This window comes from Meleagris gallopavo, chromosome 4, assembly GCF_905368555.1.
Source record: "Meleagris gallopavo chromosome 4, MGAL_WU_HG_1.1, whole genome shotgun sequence".
Lineage (NCBI taxonomy): Eukaryota > Metazoa > Chordata > Aves > Galliformes > Phasianidae > Meleagris > Meleagris gallopavo.
The window spans coordinates 24598279-24616088 of record NC_139407.1 but is presented as its reverse complement, the minus strand read 5'-3'; the positions used below and the strand labels follow the sequence as shown (position 1 = coordinate 24616088).

Genomic DNA, 17810 nt, shown 5'->3' with positions numbered 1-17810 from the left:
AAGGATAAACGTGCCTGTGGTCAGCTCCTGAAGCCAAAGAATTGCTCTCATCACTATTAAGGAGAGGCAGAAAAAAAAAAAAAAAAAAAGATGGTCCCTACCTTCAAAATAGCAGTTCACCTCAGAAAGAGTGAGTTTTCCATTTAATTGTGATAATGCCAGAACAAAGAATAAGTAACTTAACTTTGATAATGCTACTTCTGATAGAAAATAAGAGGATATTAGCAAATAAGGCCTAGCACCATATTGCTATGTTAAGCCACTAGTTTATAAAAATAAAAAGTGTCTTGATCTGTCTATGGAATACACTGTTTTGTAAGGAACTTTTTCCTATCTAATCACATATTGCCACCTGCAGGACATTATAGTTGCAACATAAGAAAACATCACAGATGAAGACAGACCGCAGCTTTTCATTTTTGCTTATCATCTCCAAAAAACTGAAAACCTATCCAAAAACATACCCTTTAAAGGAACCTTTAAAAATTATCTAGTTTCAACCTCCTTGCCATATGCAGGGACTCCTTCCACTGAATGAAGCTGTGCAAGGTCCCAATCACAGAATCAATCAGACTGGAAAACATCTTCAAATTTAAACAGAACTTGTTTCAAAAGGAGGATAAAAATGATGACATAACATCAGAAAAAGCCCAGCTCAGAAACTGACCTTTTCTGCCGAGAAACCATCAGCAAATGTATTAGTAATCTCCTTGCTCCAGTTGTTAATGTCATACAAGAGAAAGGCTTTCCCTTTATCCAAATGCTCTGGTGAGCTTTATTTTAACTATTTCATCAATTGTTAAAATGGAAACATTAAGACACCTGACAACAGAGACTTACCTCCAGGCCTTTCATGTTCTCCATCAGTATGCAGAAGCATTGAAATGGGCATTCCAACATTCTTAGATCTCCCAGCTACAACAATATTTTTCCCAAATGTTTGTATTCCTTATAAGAAACCAAAACAGAACACAACATTTTATTCTGCTATTTTGAAATACCAAAACCCGTCTTCTCAATGCCAAAATAATAGCAATTATTTGCTATTGTGGATTGCTGACATCAGTGTGACTTGGAAACCCACAAGGCTGAACTTTAAGGTATGAACCCACAAAATAACACTCAGCTTTCACAGCAGAGAAACAAAACTGGCAAGTAATTGAGTTTTTCTGAGTCATCCTTTGTAGACTCAAAAATTCTCTTTCCTGACCACAAAGTGAAATGAAAGCTCTCTTGTCCATTGGTAGGAGCATACTGTACTCAGAAAATGGCACCTATTTAATGCATCTTTTTCCCTTCTAGTAACCAACTGAATATTCCCATTTCTGTTCTGCACTTTTCCCTTTACCCTACAGGGATCTACGCATTGCAGTCTTTTATTTGATAATTATACAGGAAGTAAGTACAATTCCTTAAAATTCTATGCAACACTAAACAGTAGAAAATAAGTTAATATTCAAAATGCTCAAAGTCTTTGACATTAACTATAATCTACATTTAATATTTATAACACTGGCAAAATATCCCATCCTCCTTGGCATCTCCTTATTAGACTGATCCAATACTGGTTTTTCATTGAGAGCAGTACATTAAAGACAGTCCACATCTTTTAACCCACACCTGACTTTATCCTTCATTCCTTCTGTGTTTTAAAAAAATAACAACAACAACAACAAAAATTAAATACAGATTAATTTCCTACCTGTCCGCTTTATGATTTCCCAGACAGCAGCAGCAGTGGCAGGTATTACAGATGGCTGATCGAGACACAGACGTCCAATGTTGATAATATGAAATCCATCCACATCCTTTTCAGGTGCGATAGCGTTACAAACTGTCCGCTCATCTATATGGTCTGGGAAACATTGCTTTCCAATTACACTTCTTTCAACTGTTAAAGGTCATCACTCCTATCTAAATCATTACACAGAGAAACACACAAATTCCATCTAGCTAGAGTAACCGTCTCCCCTCAAAGGTGGAGTTTGCAACCTCAACCTTTAAAGTTTACTGAAAATTATGATTCCATCTGTAACGCTGCTAATGCTATAGGTTCAGTCCAAATTATTGGCTGATACTAAGCTGTGAATGACGACAATAACTATAAAACTAGAAGTTCAAGCAAGGTATCTCTTGTCTGTTCTGCAAGAGTTATCATCATTTGGCTCAAAAATGATTTAAAAAAATCATAGGAGAATTTTTCTTTTAGTGCATATTTCCCATACCAAACAGAATCTATGTCCTAAGTTTTAATCAAATGTAAGGAAATCATGAACTTTTGCTTTCAGTTTCCATTTTACAGCACAAGTGACTTGAAGAATTTGTTTATCAGTGGGATCCAATTACGTCATACTTCAGAAAATTGAGAACACAAATAAGTGTTTCAAACTGCTGAGCTCACAACATAAAATGTGGCTTAAATGGTGATACCTGATTATGAAAAAGATATGCATTAGCAAGTTTCATCTCTGAAAAGTTACAAAATCAAGTTCAAAGCCTGCATAGATTTGGACACTCCAGAGGAAGAACGCGGTAAACTATGTCCCCCTATTGACCTATAAAGGAAATTCTGTTTGAGAAATACATTTATCTAGTGATACTTCAGTCAATTTTAGTCTACTGATTCACTGTCTAATAATTTCCCAAACTTTTACAAGAATTACACTCAAAGCTCAGTATCATCTCAGAATTATTATTTATCTCTTTTATATGATGACAGAACATCCATTCCAGGCAAGATCTCGACAAATCTACACATTGAGGAAGGTTCAATCTCTACTGTCATACCACTGATATCTGCCTGTGACATCATGGGCTAACACAATAAAATAGGAGGCACTATTTTTGCAGCAGCTCTTGTTAACCAAACTTGCATCATTACACTGGCCTTCACTTTCCTAGCTACTCCAACATGCTCTCTTATTTACACAATAAGCATGTGCTCTCCAGTCTACACATACTAGAAATGAAGTCTGGTTCTCAAAAGAGAAATTGATGAAAATAAAAACAGGGAACAAAAAAAGATTCTGAGAAGTATAGACAGGGAGCAAAGAATAAACTGTTCCAAAGCACAAAATGACATGATGTTTATCCTAATTTATCCCACAATTCTTTGCTGCTTACAACTAAGAAAATGTCAAGTTTTTCACATTCTATCTCAAATAAACATCAAACATGTCTTCCTATCTTCCAGGCAATTTAAAAGATAGAGCAAAGTCTCCACGAAGCCATTACCACATCAGAAGTACAGTGCTCCAAAGGGGCACAGAAAGGAAGTTTTCCTCAGGCAAAGATGGTAATCCTCAAAGTTAAGTTGCTGCAGCTCACAGGTCTGAAAGAACAAAGCTATCCTCTGCTTCTATTTTTATCCCAGTGTTGATCAAAAGCCACACCTGTGTGTGGCTTATTGTGAAAAATAAATAAATATCCAACACTCCACACAACAACCCCTACTGTGGGATGAGCAGACACTGCTGATTAGGTTTTCACAACTTCTGGGCTTTGCATCCTTCTGTTACAAGATAAGTCAAAAGGATTTTGGAAAAGGAAGTACATCAGTTTTCTGTCCGTTTCTCACTCAAGAAGTCTGGAGGAAACATGGTGTTTCAGCAGTAACAATAATTCAGTAATCAAAGTTATATCCAACATCTACTGTAGAAAGAATCTCCGGAAGATTTTCAGTTCATGATGGTTTGGATATTTACCTCTGCTAGATAAGTATACAAACAATGTAACGCTGAAAACGTTGTACTATTCATCAAATGCCTCTAAGGTTTTAGTAAGGTAGACAGCAGCCAGCCCCAAAACAACAAGTTTCACAGGCTGAAGAAAGACTATTTATTCTTAATGTGGTTATGGTAACAGACGTATCAGTTTATAGGCAAGCTCACCACCTACCTGAGAATTTAAAATATTCAAACATATCAGCAACAGATATTTAAACTGACTTAAACTGACATAACTGGAATTATGTTCTGATCCTTCCTTGTGAAATGTTCAACAAGCTTAAAATTGACAAGTTGCAAGGCTCAAGTCCCTATAAAGCAGACTGCTCAAGAGGTGATTGCAATGACTTTTTATCTATCACACACACACACACACACACACACACAAAAAGTACTCCTCCAAGTGGTATCCAACCATTTGATGGAGTATCAGTGCAACTAAGATATGCACAATACCTCCAATTCCCGGAGAACACAGCAGTAGATTGGGAATCTGTATGGAGAGTCTGTGAACTATGCAACACACAGAGAGGAAGACTTCTATCCCTAGGTTCTCAGTACTTAACCTTTTGTGTAAGTTCTTAATATTGAGGACAATTCATTAAATCACCTGTTTGCCTTAATCTGTTATTGCAGGGATAGATGTTTCCCAAACCAGCCCACCTTTTCAAGCTGTTCCCGACTTTGTGCCCAGGATTTCCTCCTCCTCCCTTATGTTCTACTTCCACCTAGTGGCTAACTCACTGCAGCAGATGGCAAACTTGTCCACAACCATCAGTTTTCTCATGTAATACAAATGACAGAACTTACTAATAATTAACATTGGTTGTTATTACAAACGTGAACAAAACGCATCCTTCAGTTCCTTTATGAACTCAAAAAACAGACAGCTCCTGCCCTTCAGTGCCCAGAGTCTAAATATGTGATAAAAGACAACATTTGAAAATAAAAAAGAGGGGAAAACTCAACACGTCACCCAGTCTATTACAATGACTCTCTTAGCTTAGGCAAATCCCTAAGAGAAAGCATACACTGGTTTAATGAAGTTAGAGATTGATATGAAGAGCTACAAACTTTAGCACTAAGTACCATACTGCCAGCTGCAAAGAGTGAGATTATTGTACAGAACTGGAGTGGGGAAACAATCAACAGGAGCATGCTAGGGGCTTTCAAGTCTTTAACACAATGCTTATCTCAAATATTGGTGAAAGCACACAACAGGCAAATGAACATTTAGAGTGCAAGCAAGAGCCACTCTGAGAAAGACTGTAGCACTATCTGCTAAGCAGTGTATCTTGGCACAATGCAGGAGATGAACAAAGGTTTTGGTATTCAAGACAAAATACTGCAACATGGTAGGAAAAAATAAAATCAAAATCAGAGAAGTTAACTTGACAAAGTTGAGAGAAGACTTGCTATTTATAGAATAACAGAAAAAGACATCTCTTCATCTAACCCTTCATTATATATTTGCTCTCTTTCTGGAGCCACTGATGTCACTATGATGCACTTGCAACAGCAAAAGTTATCAAACATTTTCTTCTTACATAGATCATACGTAGGGAGTGAGATAACACCCACCTGGGAGAGGCAGCTGAACTAATACACCACTAACTGCTGAGTCCTTGTTGAGTTTTAATGTCATATCCAAGAGTTCTTCCTGAGAAATATATTTAGGCTTCAGTATGACCTCACTAGAAATTCCTGACAGGAAAAGAAAGACACTTATTTGTATCAGGAAATTTAGAGAGAGATTACTCACGCTGTACAAAAATCTGTTAAATGTTCAACAACTGTCTTGAATAAGACTCTCTGGTCTTTAATGCTATATTTCCAGTTATCAAGAGCAATCTCACAACAAAGTTAGTAATTTGACACAGCAGCTTCAAAATTAAAACAAAGACAAAGAATATTTGGAAATCAATGCATAAAAGAATTTATCTATAACTATGCTCTTGAGAATTATGAGTAAAACCAAATGGACCTAGCTTTGCTAGTAACGCTGGCACTATCCGATGGCTCTTCTACTTCTGCAGGACCAAACTTACAACAGATTTTTCAAGTCACAGGACAAGATTGCAGCTCCACCAAAAGCAAGAAAATGCTTTCTGCTTAAGCTGTGATGCTCTTCCATTCTGAGGTGATTGAGTCGTATTCCAGGTAATCAGTCCCTCAGCTTTACTATTTGATTTATATCTAAAACTCTGCCCTTCACATATACAGCTGTGAAACTTTGGTTCTGGATGAGACTGCCTGGCTTTACTGCAGACCTACAGCATCCAACAAGCCAGAAATTCCATGAGATGCACCACATACAGATGAAGGTAAATACGATGCTATGAAAAAAAAAATGTTATTCCTCAGCACTCACCTTTCATTTGCAGTTTCTAAAAGTAACAGTGCAAACTACCTCCCAGTAACATTTTAAGATGCACCATTAAATTTATGCCTACCATGCACATGACATAAGAATTACTTCCTTTATAAATCACTGCAACTTCTTCACCTTAGGTAAATCAGAGAAGGTGAGGAAGAAAAAGGTGTGACATGAGATAAAGATCCAAAGGGATTCTCTTCCCGACTTTTAGAATTTTTTAAAGAACAGCGTCCTGTGCTCACCAAAGGAACACTTATATTACCTAGTACATACCTACAGCTGCAGCTGCTTTTACCTTATTTCTGACATAGATATGACTAGCTGGGTTGTCTCCTACTAATATGACAGTGAGATGAGGTCTCTTGTTCCCACAGGATATCCACGATTCCACATCCCTTTGAACTTCCTTCAAGACTTGTTTAGCGAGTTTTGTCCCTGAGATAATGGCTGCTTCATCACTAAAAAGACAAAAGTACACACAATAGTCACATCTGGACAGTCCATAACCATGGCACTTCTGAGCACACCGTCTACTGCATTAAATACTTGCACATGCTTTGATGCACAAATTTGAATTCTAACACTACTTGAAAAATACTCATGTAGCTTCCTGCATGAAAGACAGAGGGAAGCTGAAGAAAGAGTCTTGTGCCTTGAGCTTGTCTCAGCACCTGCCACCCACCCTCTTTTCCTCTCTCTCATTGCTGTCATCAAGACCCCAAGCAGTGATGTGGAAACCCCCATGCACCCCATCAATCTGCAGTAAGTGAGAAGCCTCCAGCACGCACTGCTTTCAAATGCTACAATACCGCCATTGTTGTATCACGTAATCTAGCCATTAAACACAGACTTTGTTGGGTGGGAGACAAAAGCAGGAAGGTGCACAAGAAGGAGACTGGGGCAGGAAGAAATCCTCCAAAGTACCCAAATCCCAAATCGGGGCTTTATTTATACAAGTCTTCTACATCTGACTGATGGATGAAGAAATCCAGGCTACGCTTGTATTAATTACCACAGAGCAGTTCTATGAAGATTTTGCTGCAGAGGGAAGAACGAAGTATCCAAAACCACACAGTTCTGGACCAGAACTAAGAGCACCCAACTCTTGAATTTCTCCTACTGCTCACTCTCTTCAAATAACATAACTTTGGAGCAATAAAATGACAATCATACAACACAATAAATGAACACATTGTTGACATCAATTTTACTCCAGTTTTAGATACATTCAAGGTTATTTTTGGCATTGCTTAACTTGATTTTTTTGTTTTTAAAGCAATACATGTGTTTTTATTCTTTTCCTAATGGTCTACTCTGTACTTTCTCATTCCCCACTTCTCTCCTTGCCATTAGTCACGTTTAGGCCATGTATAGCATTGGCACAAGACATTTGTTTCCATGTACTTCTTTGGCCAAATAAGTAGTTAGTGCTTAACAATGTAGCAATGCCATAAATGTTTAAGGACAGAAAGAGCTAACAACCTTCTGGTGCCAAAAAAGGTTTTCAACCCACACACAAAAGCCATTTACGCTATTTTTGCTCTAAGTGCATGGCCAAAGTATTCATTTTCCTCAACTCTGGGCAACTGATTTTAAGTGTATGCTACTCCCTTATAGATATAACCACATAATTGCTGAGTAAGTCTCAAAGATCTGCCACAATGAAATTGGACCATATTCACCCCATCACACTCCATCCCCTCTGCCATCAAAATATCAAAAAATCCAAAGCAAATGAAGAGAACTACAATGCTAAAAAACAAACAAAAAAACCCAACCAGCCAAAAAACAAAAACAAACAAACAAAAAAAAACAACAACCCACAACCGTGCATGCACACAAACAGAAAACACTCTCGCATCCTACAAGCAAGGATACAATGCACATTCTCTATCAGAGCCAGGAGCCTGACAGCAGGCTCTCCCATGCTCGGATCTTTCTGAAGATAGCACAGAGCAACTTTCACAAGCTTAAGTGACAGTAAGTTACAAAGGAGAAAAACTTGAATGGAAACTCATACGGGGGTACCCCAGGTACCAGGGACCAAGTCAGCGCCACGTTAGTTCACGCATGCAGAAATGAGCAAGCAACATTCCATCTTTGCATTAAGGTGCACAACAGTCTGACTGTCTGTGAGCTATCCCTTTTTGATGTTACAATAGAGATACTCAGAAGACACAGAACGAGGTATTAACTCAAAGAGTAGCTCTATTTTTTTGTATTCCTAACTTTGAGGTGCTTGGGAGTGAGATGCTAATGAGCAGACACATTTACAGCAAACAGCCAGGAGAGCAACCCCCAGTCTCAGAGAGTATCACAGTGAAAATAAAGTACAAAGAAAAGGAATACTTGGCTGAAATACCAAGCTAGCACTTTGGAGACTGACTGACAACAAACCATGAAGCAAGTGAGACAAATCCTTGGAAAATGGAGCACCTCAAGGAGATACAAAGTTTGTCAAGTAATGCATTCTCTCTTCAAAGGAAGGGAAGAGCCAACCTCAGTACAAAGCCATTGATGGACACCCTTTTTTATTTTTATTTTTTTTAGCAGAGCACAGTAGTATAAAGCTTCAGCAAGCCAGTGTTCCAGTTGTCGCGAGATACAGGCAATTGGAAGTGCTCCACATACCCACCAGCTTGACCTTCTATTGGAAAATGGCATGACTATACCCAACTTGTCAATATGGCTACCTCAAGAACCATCACATGTAGCACGACCTTTTTGTCAGCCTTCCCTGAGGACCACCTCACTGGCCAAGCACCCAGGAGTTTGGCCTCATCTCAGCCAGTATCTAAATCTTTACAAATCTAATGGCAACAAACAAACAAACAAGCATACAATAAATATTACATTACTTAGAATACAAAGATTACGTTCCTGTACGCAGATATAGCAGTTCACACACTACCACTCTGCTGTCTATTTGGTTAAATGCAACAGAAAAGACCATCTCGTGTTTACTATTAACCATAGTATTTCAGTTATACAAACCCAGATCTCTATCAGCACTTAAACAGCTGTGTCAAATGAGGACCACTGAGAGATGCCCTAAGATTAGTTGTATTGACAAGAAATTATCTCATCTGATGATCATGACAGCAAGCCAACATACTATCTTAGGAAAGTTTTCAACAAGCAATTAATTCTGGCAATTAAATTTATTTTTACATCTTGCTCTTAGTTACTTTGGTATCTGTTACTTAAACTTTGCCTGACACATCAAATAAGAGAAGAACCTGTGCTGGCATTTTGCCTCCGTTTTCTAGGAAGGCAGCAGTATTTATTATTTCTCATCATTATTATTTAATTTCTAGCAGGTTCAGAATTTTGTCTAGAGTTCTAAGACAAGCGTAGAAATTCAGAGTACGTGGAAACGTGCACTATGTTTTGTCTAACAGAAATGTGTTTTCTGCTCCTAATAAGAATCACTCTGGGAAAAAAAAAAAGTTGTACAATCATTTTGGAAGGTAGCTTGCAAAAGCAATAAAACCTCCTGGTTCAGATTAAGACTGGATTGACTTCCCACCTGTACAAGCCTGATCAGTGTTTGGTTCCTCTCCTGTCTAAGCCATATTCTTTCGGGAAAACAAGACTGCGCTTTCAGAACACACAGAACAAAGTTTTGCACTCTATATTGCCTCTACTATAAGAGACTACAGGACCAGAGTGTAATAACTTGCAATTAACAACCTGTCACATAATAGCTCACATCTGTATATGTTCAGGAGCACAGCTAAACAAGAAAAAAGGCAATTCCTCAACATATGGCGAGAATGTCAGATTGGACATTTGAAAAAATTTTACTCTTTGAAAGAGCAGTGGTGGATTGGCATGGGCTGCCCAGGAAGGTGATGAAGTCACAGTCCCAGGGGGCATTAAAAAACCGTGAAGATGTGATGCTGAGGGATACGGTTAGTAGGCATGGTGGGGATGGGCTTATGGTTGGACTCAGAGGTCTTTTTCAATCATAACGGTTCTGTGATTCTGTGCCAATGCTTCTCAAGTTTAAAATCTCATTTAACTCTTTGAACAGAGACAGGATTACAAAACTACAGCAAATAGTAAGGCATCAGGTACAGAGGAAGATTGCAGTGCAGCAAGTCAGTCCAGGCACTGCAATCAATATATCCCCATTGAAAACAACCCCGTGTAGCCCCTGAGTGGTGGGACAGCAGCCAGCACCGTCACTGTGCCCTCCACCCCACTGCATCCATGGTTCACATTCTGCATCCTTCTCGGTTGCGCTGCCGACGACGTGCGGGGCATCACACAGCGGTAAGCTGCTAACTTAGATCCGCGTCTACACAAGCCTGAAAACAGGAGCTGTCACAACAGGATCTTCTCCAGCCTGCTCACGATTTATTTCCCAACGAAAGCATCCCTAACGCTGACCCGATGCGAGCACCCGCTGGTATCTGTGCTGGAAAGCAGCAGCTCCCGGCAGGTGAGCACAGCAGCAGCGCGCGTTCATTCAGAAATACCGACACTGTGCCCAAAATAGAGCCCCATCCACCCCGGGGAGGGCCCGGCCCGCCCGGGAACACTATCACCGGCAGGGCAGGGCAGGGCCGGGCCTCCCCTCCCTTCAAACAGCGCGAGGAGGAGGAGCAGGGAGGACCAGGAGGAGGAAGGCGGCGTGCCGTACCTGGCGGCGCTCCGGGGGACGCTGCCGGCGCGGCGGGACGCGAGGCGAGGCAGGGCCCGCCATCGGCACAGCGGGGCCAGGCCCGGCCGCAGCGCGGAGCACGGGGAGCAGAACGCGGCAGCTGCCATTGCGCTGCGCCGAGCGGAAGCGCCACCGCCCGGAGGGCCGAGGAGGGCGGTGCCGGTCGCTGTGACGGGCAGCGGGGCTGGGCGGTGCACTCGCTAAAAGACGGGATTGAGGCGGTGGAGCGTGTCCAGAGATGGGCGACGGAGCTGTGAGCGGTGTGAGGCGTAAGTGCTGCGGGGAGCGGGTGAGGGATCTGGAGACTTATCCCTGAGAGAACGGTTACTTCATCACTAAAAAGACGAAAGTACACACGATAGTCACGTCTGGGAAGTCCATAACCGTGCCATTTCCAAGTGCACCATCCATTCTTCTTCCTTCTGCCCTTTAAGAAGGGATATAGTAAACTCCACAAGCTTAACAAATACTCAGGTTCCTTAGGATTGAAGGTAGAGCACTGGATGCCTTTTCCTAACATGCACCTCATGAGGCATTCACAAGTGTCTCTGTGATAATTATTTCTTGCACAAACAGACCATACCCAGTCTTCTATCAAGGATCAGGCCTTGAATACAATCTGTGCAGTTCCTGAAAGGATGACCACTTTTACCCTTAAAGGACACGACTAAGTGTGGTTAATTAAGTTTGCTGAAATAAAAATGTGAATTCAGATGTGTAACAAAATAACTTTACTCTATGCTACTATATAAGTAACAGTTCCTGTTATTTGCTTATCATATAAACTGTATTTTGTGATCAGGGAATTTATAACTAGATATTTTTCTGCAAATGGCTTCAGCATGCTTGGTTTTTAACTCCACATCTCACTTCCAATTAGACATTCCAATGCTAACCATTTAATAAGGTTCTACCCCTTTCCCGCTCATGTACACAAGTGAATTTTAATTAGAGAAGCTACAATAATTAAACTTGTGTGCACTTCGTTTTCACTAGAAGTTGAACTCAAGATTTGTGTGAAACTTTGTTGGTGAGCTTCATATTAAGGTGTCCCATGATAAAGATTTGGGACTTTATAAAAAGGATTTAGGAATGCATTTGAAACAGAAGAGTGGCGGCAGCACACTAAGAGATACCAGTCTGACAGCTTTCCCCAGAATTATGATAAGCATACACATGCTTTTATTTGTTTGTTTCCATTTTTCAAACCTTGCACATGAGCACTGATTCCCTGCCTCACTGTACTTGTTTGTGTTGCAGGACATTTTATATTACATTTATGCGATCGGCTTGCAAGAGTAGAGCTCCCAACATCTAAATGCTCAAATTCTGTTTTATGTGCATTTTCTCCCTTGTATTAATGTATTATTGTACAATCAACAAATACACAGATGATATAGTATATTTGAGAGCTTAGCTTATGCAATTATTATACTAGAGCAAAAAAAGGACACTCACCCTATCCTGGGCTTGCATAGGAAACTCTGGTGGAGTGGATCTCTAGAAGAGATCCTTCCCCCGGTGGTCGGCTCTTAAATGGGTCTAGGAGAGGTGGAGCCAGGCTCCACCCCTTCCTGCAGCAGAAGGGGAATTGCCTTCACCTGTGCTCCCGTAGCTGACTCATTGCTTGCCTCAGGTGATCAAGCAGAGGTTCAGGCCGTGATTCGCAGCCCCATACGATTATCTTCGGAACAATGGTACACAGCTTAAATACATTTGTTAAGCTTGTAATTAACAAAGCTTTGAAAATAAAAGATGGTAGCAAGGAATATTATTGTATGGCAAAAATAAACTAAGTTAAACTGAATGTAATTTTAAGCCACGCTAACATCAATTTCTCTGAATAGAACTCATAAGAGAACAGAAAGATGCGGAAGATGAACACTTCAAACTCTTGTAACTCCCATGGTCAGAAGGGCATACTATTATTTTTTTTGTGAATATGCTAGAAAATAGAACTTGAGAAAAATAAAGATCTGAAAATATGTGGATGCCTTCAGAAATGTTCAGCATAGTATATGAGTTGTAGTGTTTCAAAGTCTATAACCATAAAAAGCACTATCCAGTCTCTTTCCTGAATTTTTTTTCCAAAATATTTTGCCCAAAGAAACAAAATATGTTTTACAGTTTATGAACAACAGAGAAATATCAGAGAACAATGACCAAGACCTTGCCTAAATTCAGAAATAAAATGTTTGAAAATTTCATTTAAAAAAACCCAGCAAATTATTTTATAAATTTATTTTGAAAATTATAAATTTCTCCAAAGCTGTCATTCCATACCCAGTCAAATCCTCTGGTTTCTTTCAGGTAGCCAGGTCCATCAGCAAAGGTGCTTCTGCCCATTCACGATATCACAATCTGTTTTATTGTCACAGTTTAACTTCATTTAGACAATTGTTTTGAGAAGTTTGACAGCAATGTGGAACTGCCTTAGGATACGAACAGTAGATCTCATTGAAGTTGGATATTCTTGGAATACATGCAGACAATCTACTCAGAGCTTAAGAACAGCACTCATAACTACTACATCTCAAGACACTATTTGGTGCCAGCAGAACTTTTGTTGTTGTTGACAAATACTGGCTCTTAACCAAATGAAGTGAAAGTTACTGTATTTGCCTGGAGGAGGAAAGACAATATTTAAAACTTGCAGTAGTTTATTCAAAGAGTAAAACCTTGCAGGTATTTAAGGAAAAGTCCAGCAGTGCCCCTAGGCTAATTACATGCTAAAACAGACAGTAGGAAAAAGAGAAAATTGGTGCTTGGAGAGAGATAGAAATGTTCTTTATATTTTTTTTTGCATTGTTTGTATACACGTAGTACTCCAAGGTGTGTTCTCTTAGTGTGGATATCTACTTCTAAAAGTAGAAAAGATGAGTTAGGAGGAAACAATCACGGGATGAAGAGTTTGCCATCTTCAGATTTATATGTCATACTTTTTTGCTATCTTTAAAACATCACAAATATTTGTTTAAAAACTTAGATAGTTTGATAAGATCTCAAAAACTTTAAAAACAGAACTAAGCAAGCAAAGATTGTAGTAAAAAGTGCAGAGAAGGGTGTGGGGGAAACGGTTTGGTCATAGCCTGAGCTGTTGATTGAGCATCTGGTAGAGGGTTGGCCCAAGAAGCAGAGGTGCAAACAATTTACTGGCGCTTCCCACATGACCAGAATAAGTGAACCCAGGGTGTGCCTCCCCCTGGGCACCTTATTTAAAGGTTAGCCGCTGAAAGGAGAATGTTTTTTGGAGGAAAGTAACTTCTTGAGGTGGCGTGCTCTGCGGGCAGAGATCCTTATCACCAACTGAGTGAGTTAACTTTTCTTTCTCTATGTGTGTATGTGTAACTGTTGAGTCACAGCCCGAACCACTGATTGAGCACCTGGGGAAAGGACCCGGTTAGCCCTGGGAGCACAGGTGAAGGCAATTTAGCTGTGTGACCAGAAGGGGTGGAGCCTGACTCCCATTTAAGGGCTGACCCTACTCTGGAAGGCTCTCTTTTTTGTGGAGTTTTCCCTGTGAACCTAGATCTTCAGTGAGGGGTGAGCAGACTTTTTTCCTTCTCTCTCTATTGTGTTAGTTTCTCTACCATTACATTTCTTGTGTCACTTTTCCATTGTGTTGATCTTTCTGATTGTAATGATGTGACTATTGCTGTCCCTTGTAAAACTTTGCCTGATACTGTAAAGAACTTACCAGAAGAAGTTTTGCTGCTTCAGAGGACAAACAAGGGCTTTTATAGAAATGGTAGTATGATATGTATTTAGGTTTTTCTTCTGTTATGCCTGAACATGATTCCTAATACCTTGCTGCAAGCATTCATCTAACGTTTGTGTATGTGTAGTACTCCATTTTAAATAGCCTTAAGATTTGACACTTAAGAGGAAGAGAAAAGATCTCTAATTTTTCTCACAAACTAAGCATGTGCTCAGAAAATAAGGAATGAATAAATATGAAGCCACTATTGAATCACAGAGAGAATCAGGAAGAGCAGAAGGTAAATCAAGATTCTTCACTTACTCTTTTGGGTCTTCAAAATCACTAAAGCAACCCTTTTAGTAAATCCTTTAGTGAAATATCTAGCTTTACACATTGAAGCTTTTTAATTAGCAATACCTATAGCATCAGACTAGGTATTTTCCAATTCTTTTTTTGTCTGTATAGTATTTTGAGTATATTTTAAATGTATTTATCTGAACATAGGTAGCATTTCTTGAAGGACTTTTGTGAGAATGTTTTCTGTTATTTATGTTTTTCCAAGTACAGGAGAGGAGAAAAAAAAACCCACAAACTGACTTTAGGATTGAAATCATTGATGTTCACAAACTGGTCTTAACAACAACAATAAAAAAGTTGGGGATTATCTCTTTAGTAACTTTTGAATCAAAGTTGCATTATTGATATGAAGTTAATAAGGCTTTGATGTTATTCACTTAATTAAAAGTAACTGTTATTATGGCAACTTCTCAACAGCTGTTGTGTTGGAAGAATGATTATGCTCTGCTCCATCAGTAATCTGATTAAATCTCTGATATAGCTCATAGATTCTCAAACAGTCATTTAAATTAAACTAGATGTCTTCATACATCTATTTATTATCTTTACTTTCACTCCATGAGCAAGTTAGGTAAGAATACAATAACAGAAGTCAAATTAACTCATGAAAGTCATATGAATGTTGCTTCTTATGAACTTTATTTCTGCTTTCATTTTCTGAAGTACTCGCTGTTTCATTGTGCTCAAAAGTGGTGTAAAGCTCCTTGATGAAGCTGTGCAAGCCCGTGTCCAAAAACCTTGCACTTGCTGTTTGATCTTGAACCACTAGTCAAGGGTAAAAGGGAAGAATGAGTTTGATAAAAGCTAGAGACAGAATTGAAATATGGCAAAGAGCTTTAGGTCTAAAGCAATTTCTTACTTTCCTTATGGAGAGTAAAACAGGTTTTTTTTCTTGACTAGAAGAAAGCAGCCTATCAGGGCTGTAGCTGAAGTTTTCATGTTATTCTTTGTCTGAAAGCTGAAAAGAGCTTTGGAATCAGGAGAAGGACCAACCAGAATGAATTATTTTCCTCTTAAGGGCAAGAAGTAGTAGGAAGCAGAAGGAAAGAAAAAACATGTCCCCCTCAAAGACTAGATAGCTTGCTAGATGTCAGGGTGGATGGTTGTGGAGTATTTGTTTAGGGTATTCTGTAGCATTGAGAAAACTGAAACAGAAGATTGGGCTTGCAAAGGTGCTGCTTTTTACAAAGTATGTCAGTATGTACATTTCTGAGCAGCTTTGCTGGATGGGGTCTGTAGGAGTGTGGTAGATCACAGAAAGCGAGTCAGCTCTGTGTGCTTATGGCAGGGTCAGTGAACTGCATTTAGTGTTGCATTGGAAGGGAAATAGCTATCAGGTCAAGGGAAATGGTTACTTCTTTGCTTGGGGGGTGTGGAACTTTATCTAGACCATATCTGTGTAGTTCTGGATTTCTCACTGCATGAAGATATTCTCTAACTAGAGAGACCAGCTGAGCTCTACCAGTGCCTTTCTGGGGGGCTGGAGTACACAATGACCTTGGCTGAGAGCAGGGCTTACTTAACAGAAGAGAAGGTGAGACTTTATACACAGCTTCAATTGCTGTTTTTACTTAAGGAGAGGAGAACTTATTAAGGAAGCAGTGGCTCTTCAGAGAGCTGCACAGTAAAAGGGAGAGGGAAAACTCTGCTCAGCAAGGAAAATTCTGACTGTACTAAAGAAAAAATCATGAAGAGCAAGCACATAAATGAGTTGTCCAGGGTGTATGTGAAACATCATTAGGAATATTCTCCAAGAATGTAAGATGCTGGGGAACAGCTCTCACTTGCAATTGGGCCCTACTTGGAGCAGGTTGGACTGGGTGAATGCCAGAGGTCTCTTCCAGTCTGTGTATTTCTATGCATTTGAGATCCACACTGCTTGTCAGCTATATGTCTCTGGCTATTTTTGAGTTCTGTACAAGATTCTTCATGCCATTTAACTGAATTTCAAATTCTGTTTTGTATGTGCTTAGCTCCTATCTTTTTCACCTTCTGATACTGTAATACTATTTTTAAGAGGTGCTGGCAGAGGACTAACAGTATAGGGGTGCTGATTTTGATTGCTTTGGCAGTAAGAGATGGGCTCCTGTGCCATTAACTTTCTCATGGTTTGTGGAGAAAATGTTCCTTGGCAGCAAAGTTATTTGGCAGTGTATGACATGGTGTAAAGTTGTTTGATAAAAGTACTGTTAAGCTTAAACCTTGCTTTTTTGATACATTTCCTCAGTTTAATAGCTGGTAATATTGCAATACAAGTAATTATATATTTCTTTTGCCTGTGGATATTTTGAATGTTTTTTTAGTGTTTCAAACTCTACTTTGAGTTCCCTCATGCAGACATAATAAATGATTAGAATTTTGTATAGTGGACTGTAGTCTGGCCCATCTCAGGCTAAGGAAAAAGCAGTTAAAAAAGCAGTGAACTGTGCCTGTTCTCCTACCTATCTCCCATAGTATGATTGTAAGTTAAGTCCAAGGAGATGAGAAGCTGTTTAAAATGGTGACTAGAAGGGTGAGTTTTGTAAAATGTTTTGTACCAAAGTACTAGGAAAATATTGTTTGCTACTGTTAAGTAGAGTTGGGTGTGGAAGAAATGAACTGCATGAAATAAACCAAAATCTTTTTTTATAACTTTCTTTTGTTTAAAGGGTGAAAGATCTTGCTTTTAACACCTGGAAGCTGATTTACCAGAAAAGAAAATTCTATCAACAATATATGACAGACTATAGGAAGAGAAACAAACCACTGAGGGGAGTAGGGGAGTGGAGGGTGGATAGGAATTAATCAATGATTCCACGTAGATAAGAACATTACCTGTGTGATTATCTGGAGGAGAAAAATATCTTGAATCCTTAATCTGTAGAAGCATGCTAGTTCAGCTACTTTACCCTCACAGGTGCAGAGGGAGCTGACTTCTCATAAGTCACTTTCAGTTTATGTTCTTGTTTGGGAACACTAAAAGAAAAATAGCTTGCTTCCCTC

General features: G+C 39.4%; 1 protein-coding gene across 3 annotated transcripts in view; it reads right to left on the bottom strand.

The window, feature by feature from the left end:
• Window positions 1-10939, bottom strand: part of LOC100538470 (epigen) — a 58187-nt gene extending 47248 nt beyond the window's left edge. Inside the window, exons 1-5 of one of the 3 annotated variants that reach the window (XM_085222491.1) lie at window positions 10751-10939; window positions 6376-6560; window positions 5307-5429; window positions 1703-1855; window positions 841-948 (exon numbers count right to left, since the gene is read on the bottom strand). In XM_085222491.1, the coding sequence (XP_085078617.1) occupies window positions 841-948; window positions 1703-1855; window positions 5307-5429; window positions 6376-6560; window positions 10751-10878 (697 nt within the window). In that variant the 5' untranslated portion in view covers window positions 10879-10939. The remainder of the gene's footprint in view (window positions 1-840; window positions 949-1702; window positions 1856-5306; window positions 5430-6375; window positions 6561-10750) is intronic. The other 2 variants (XM_085222489.1, XM_085222490.1) reach the window with 2 other exon arrangements.
• Between the last annotated feature and the right edge of the window lie 6871 nt (window positions 10940-17810).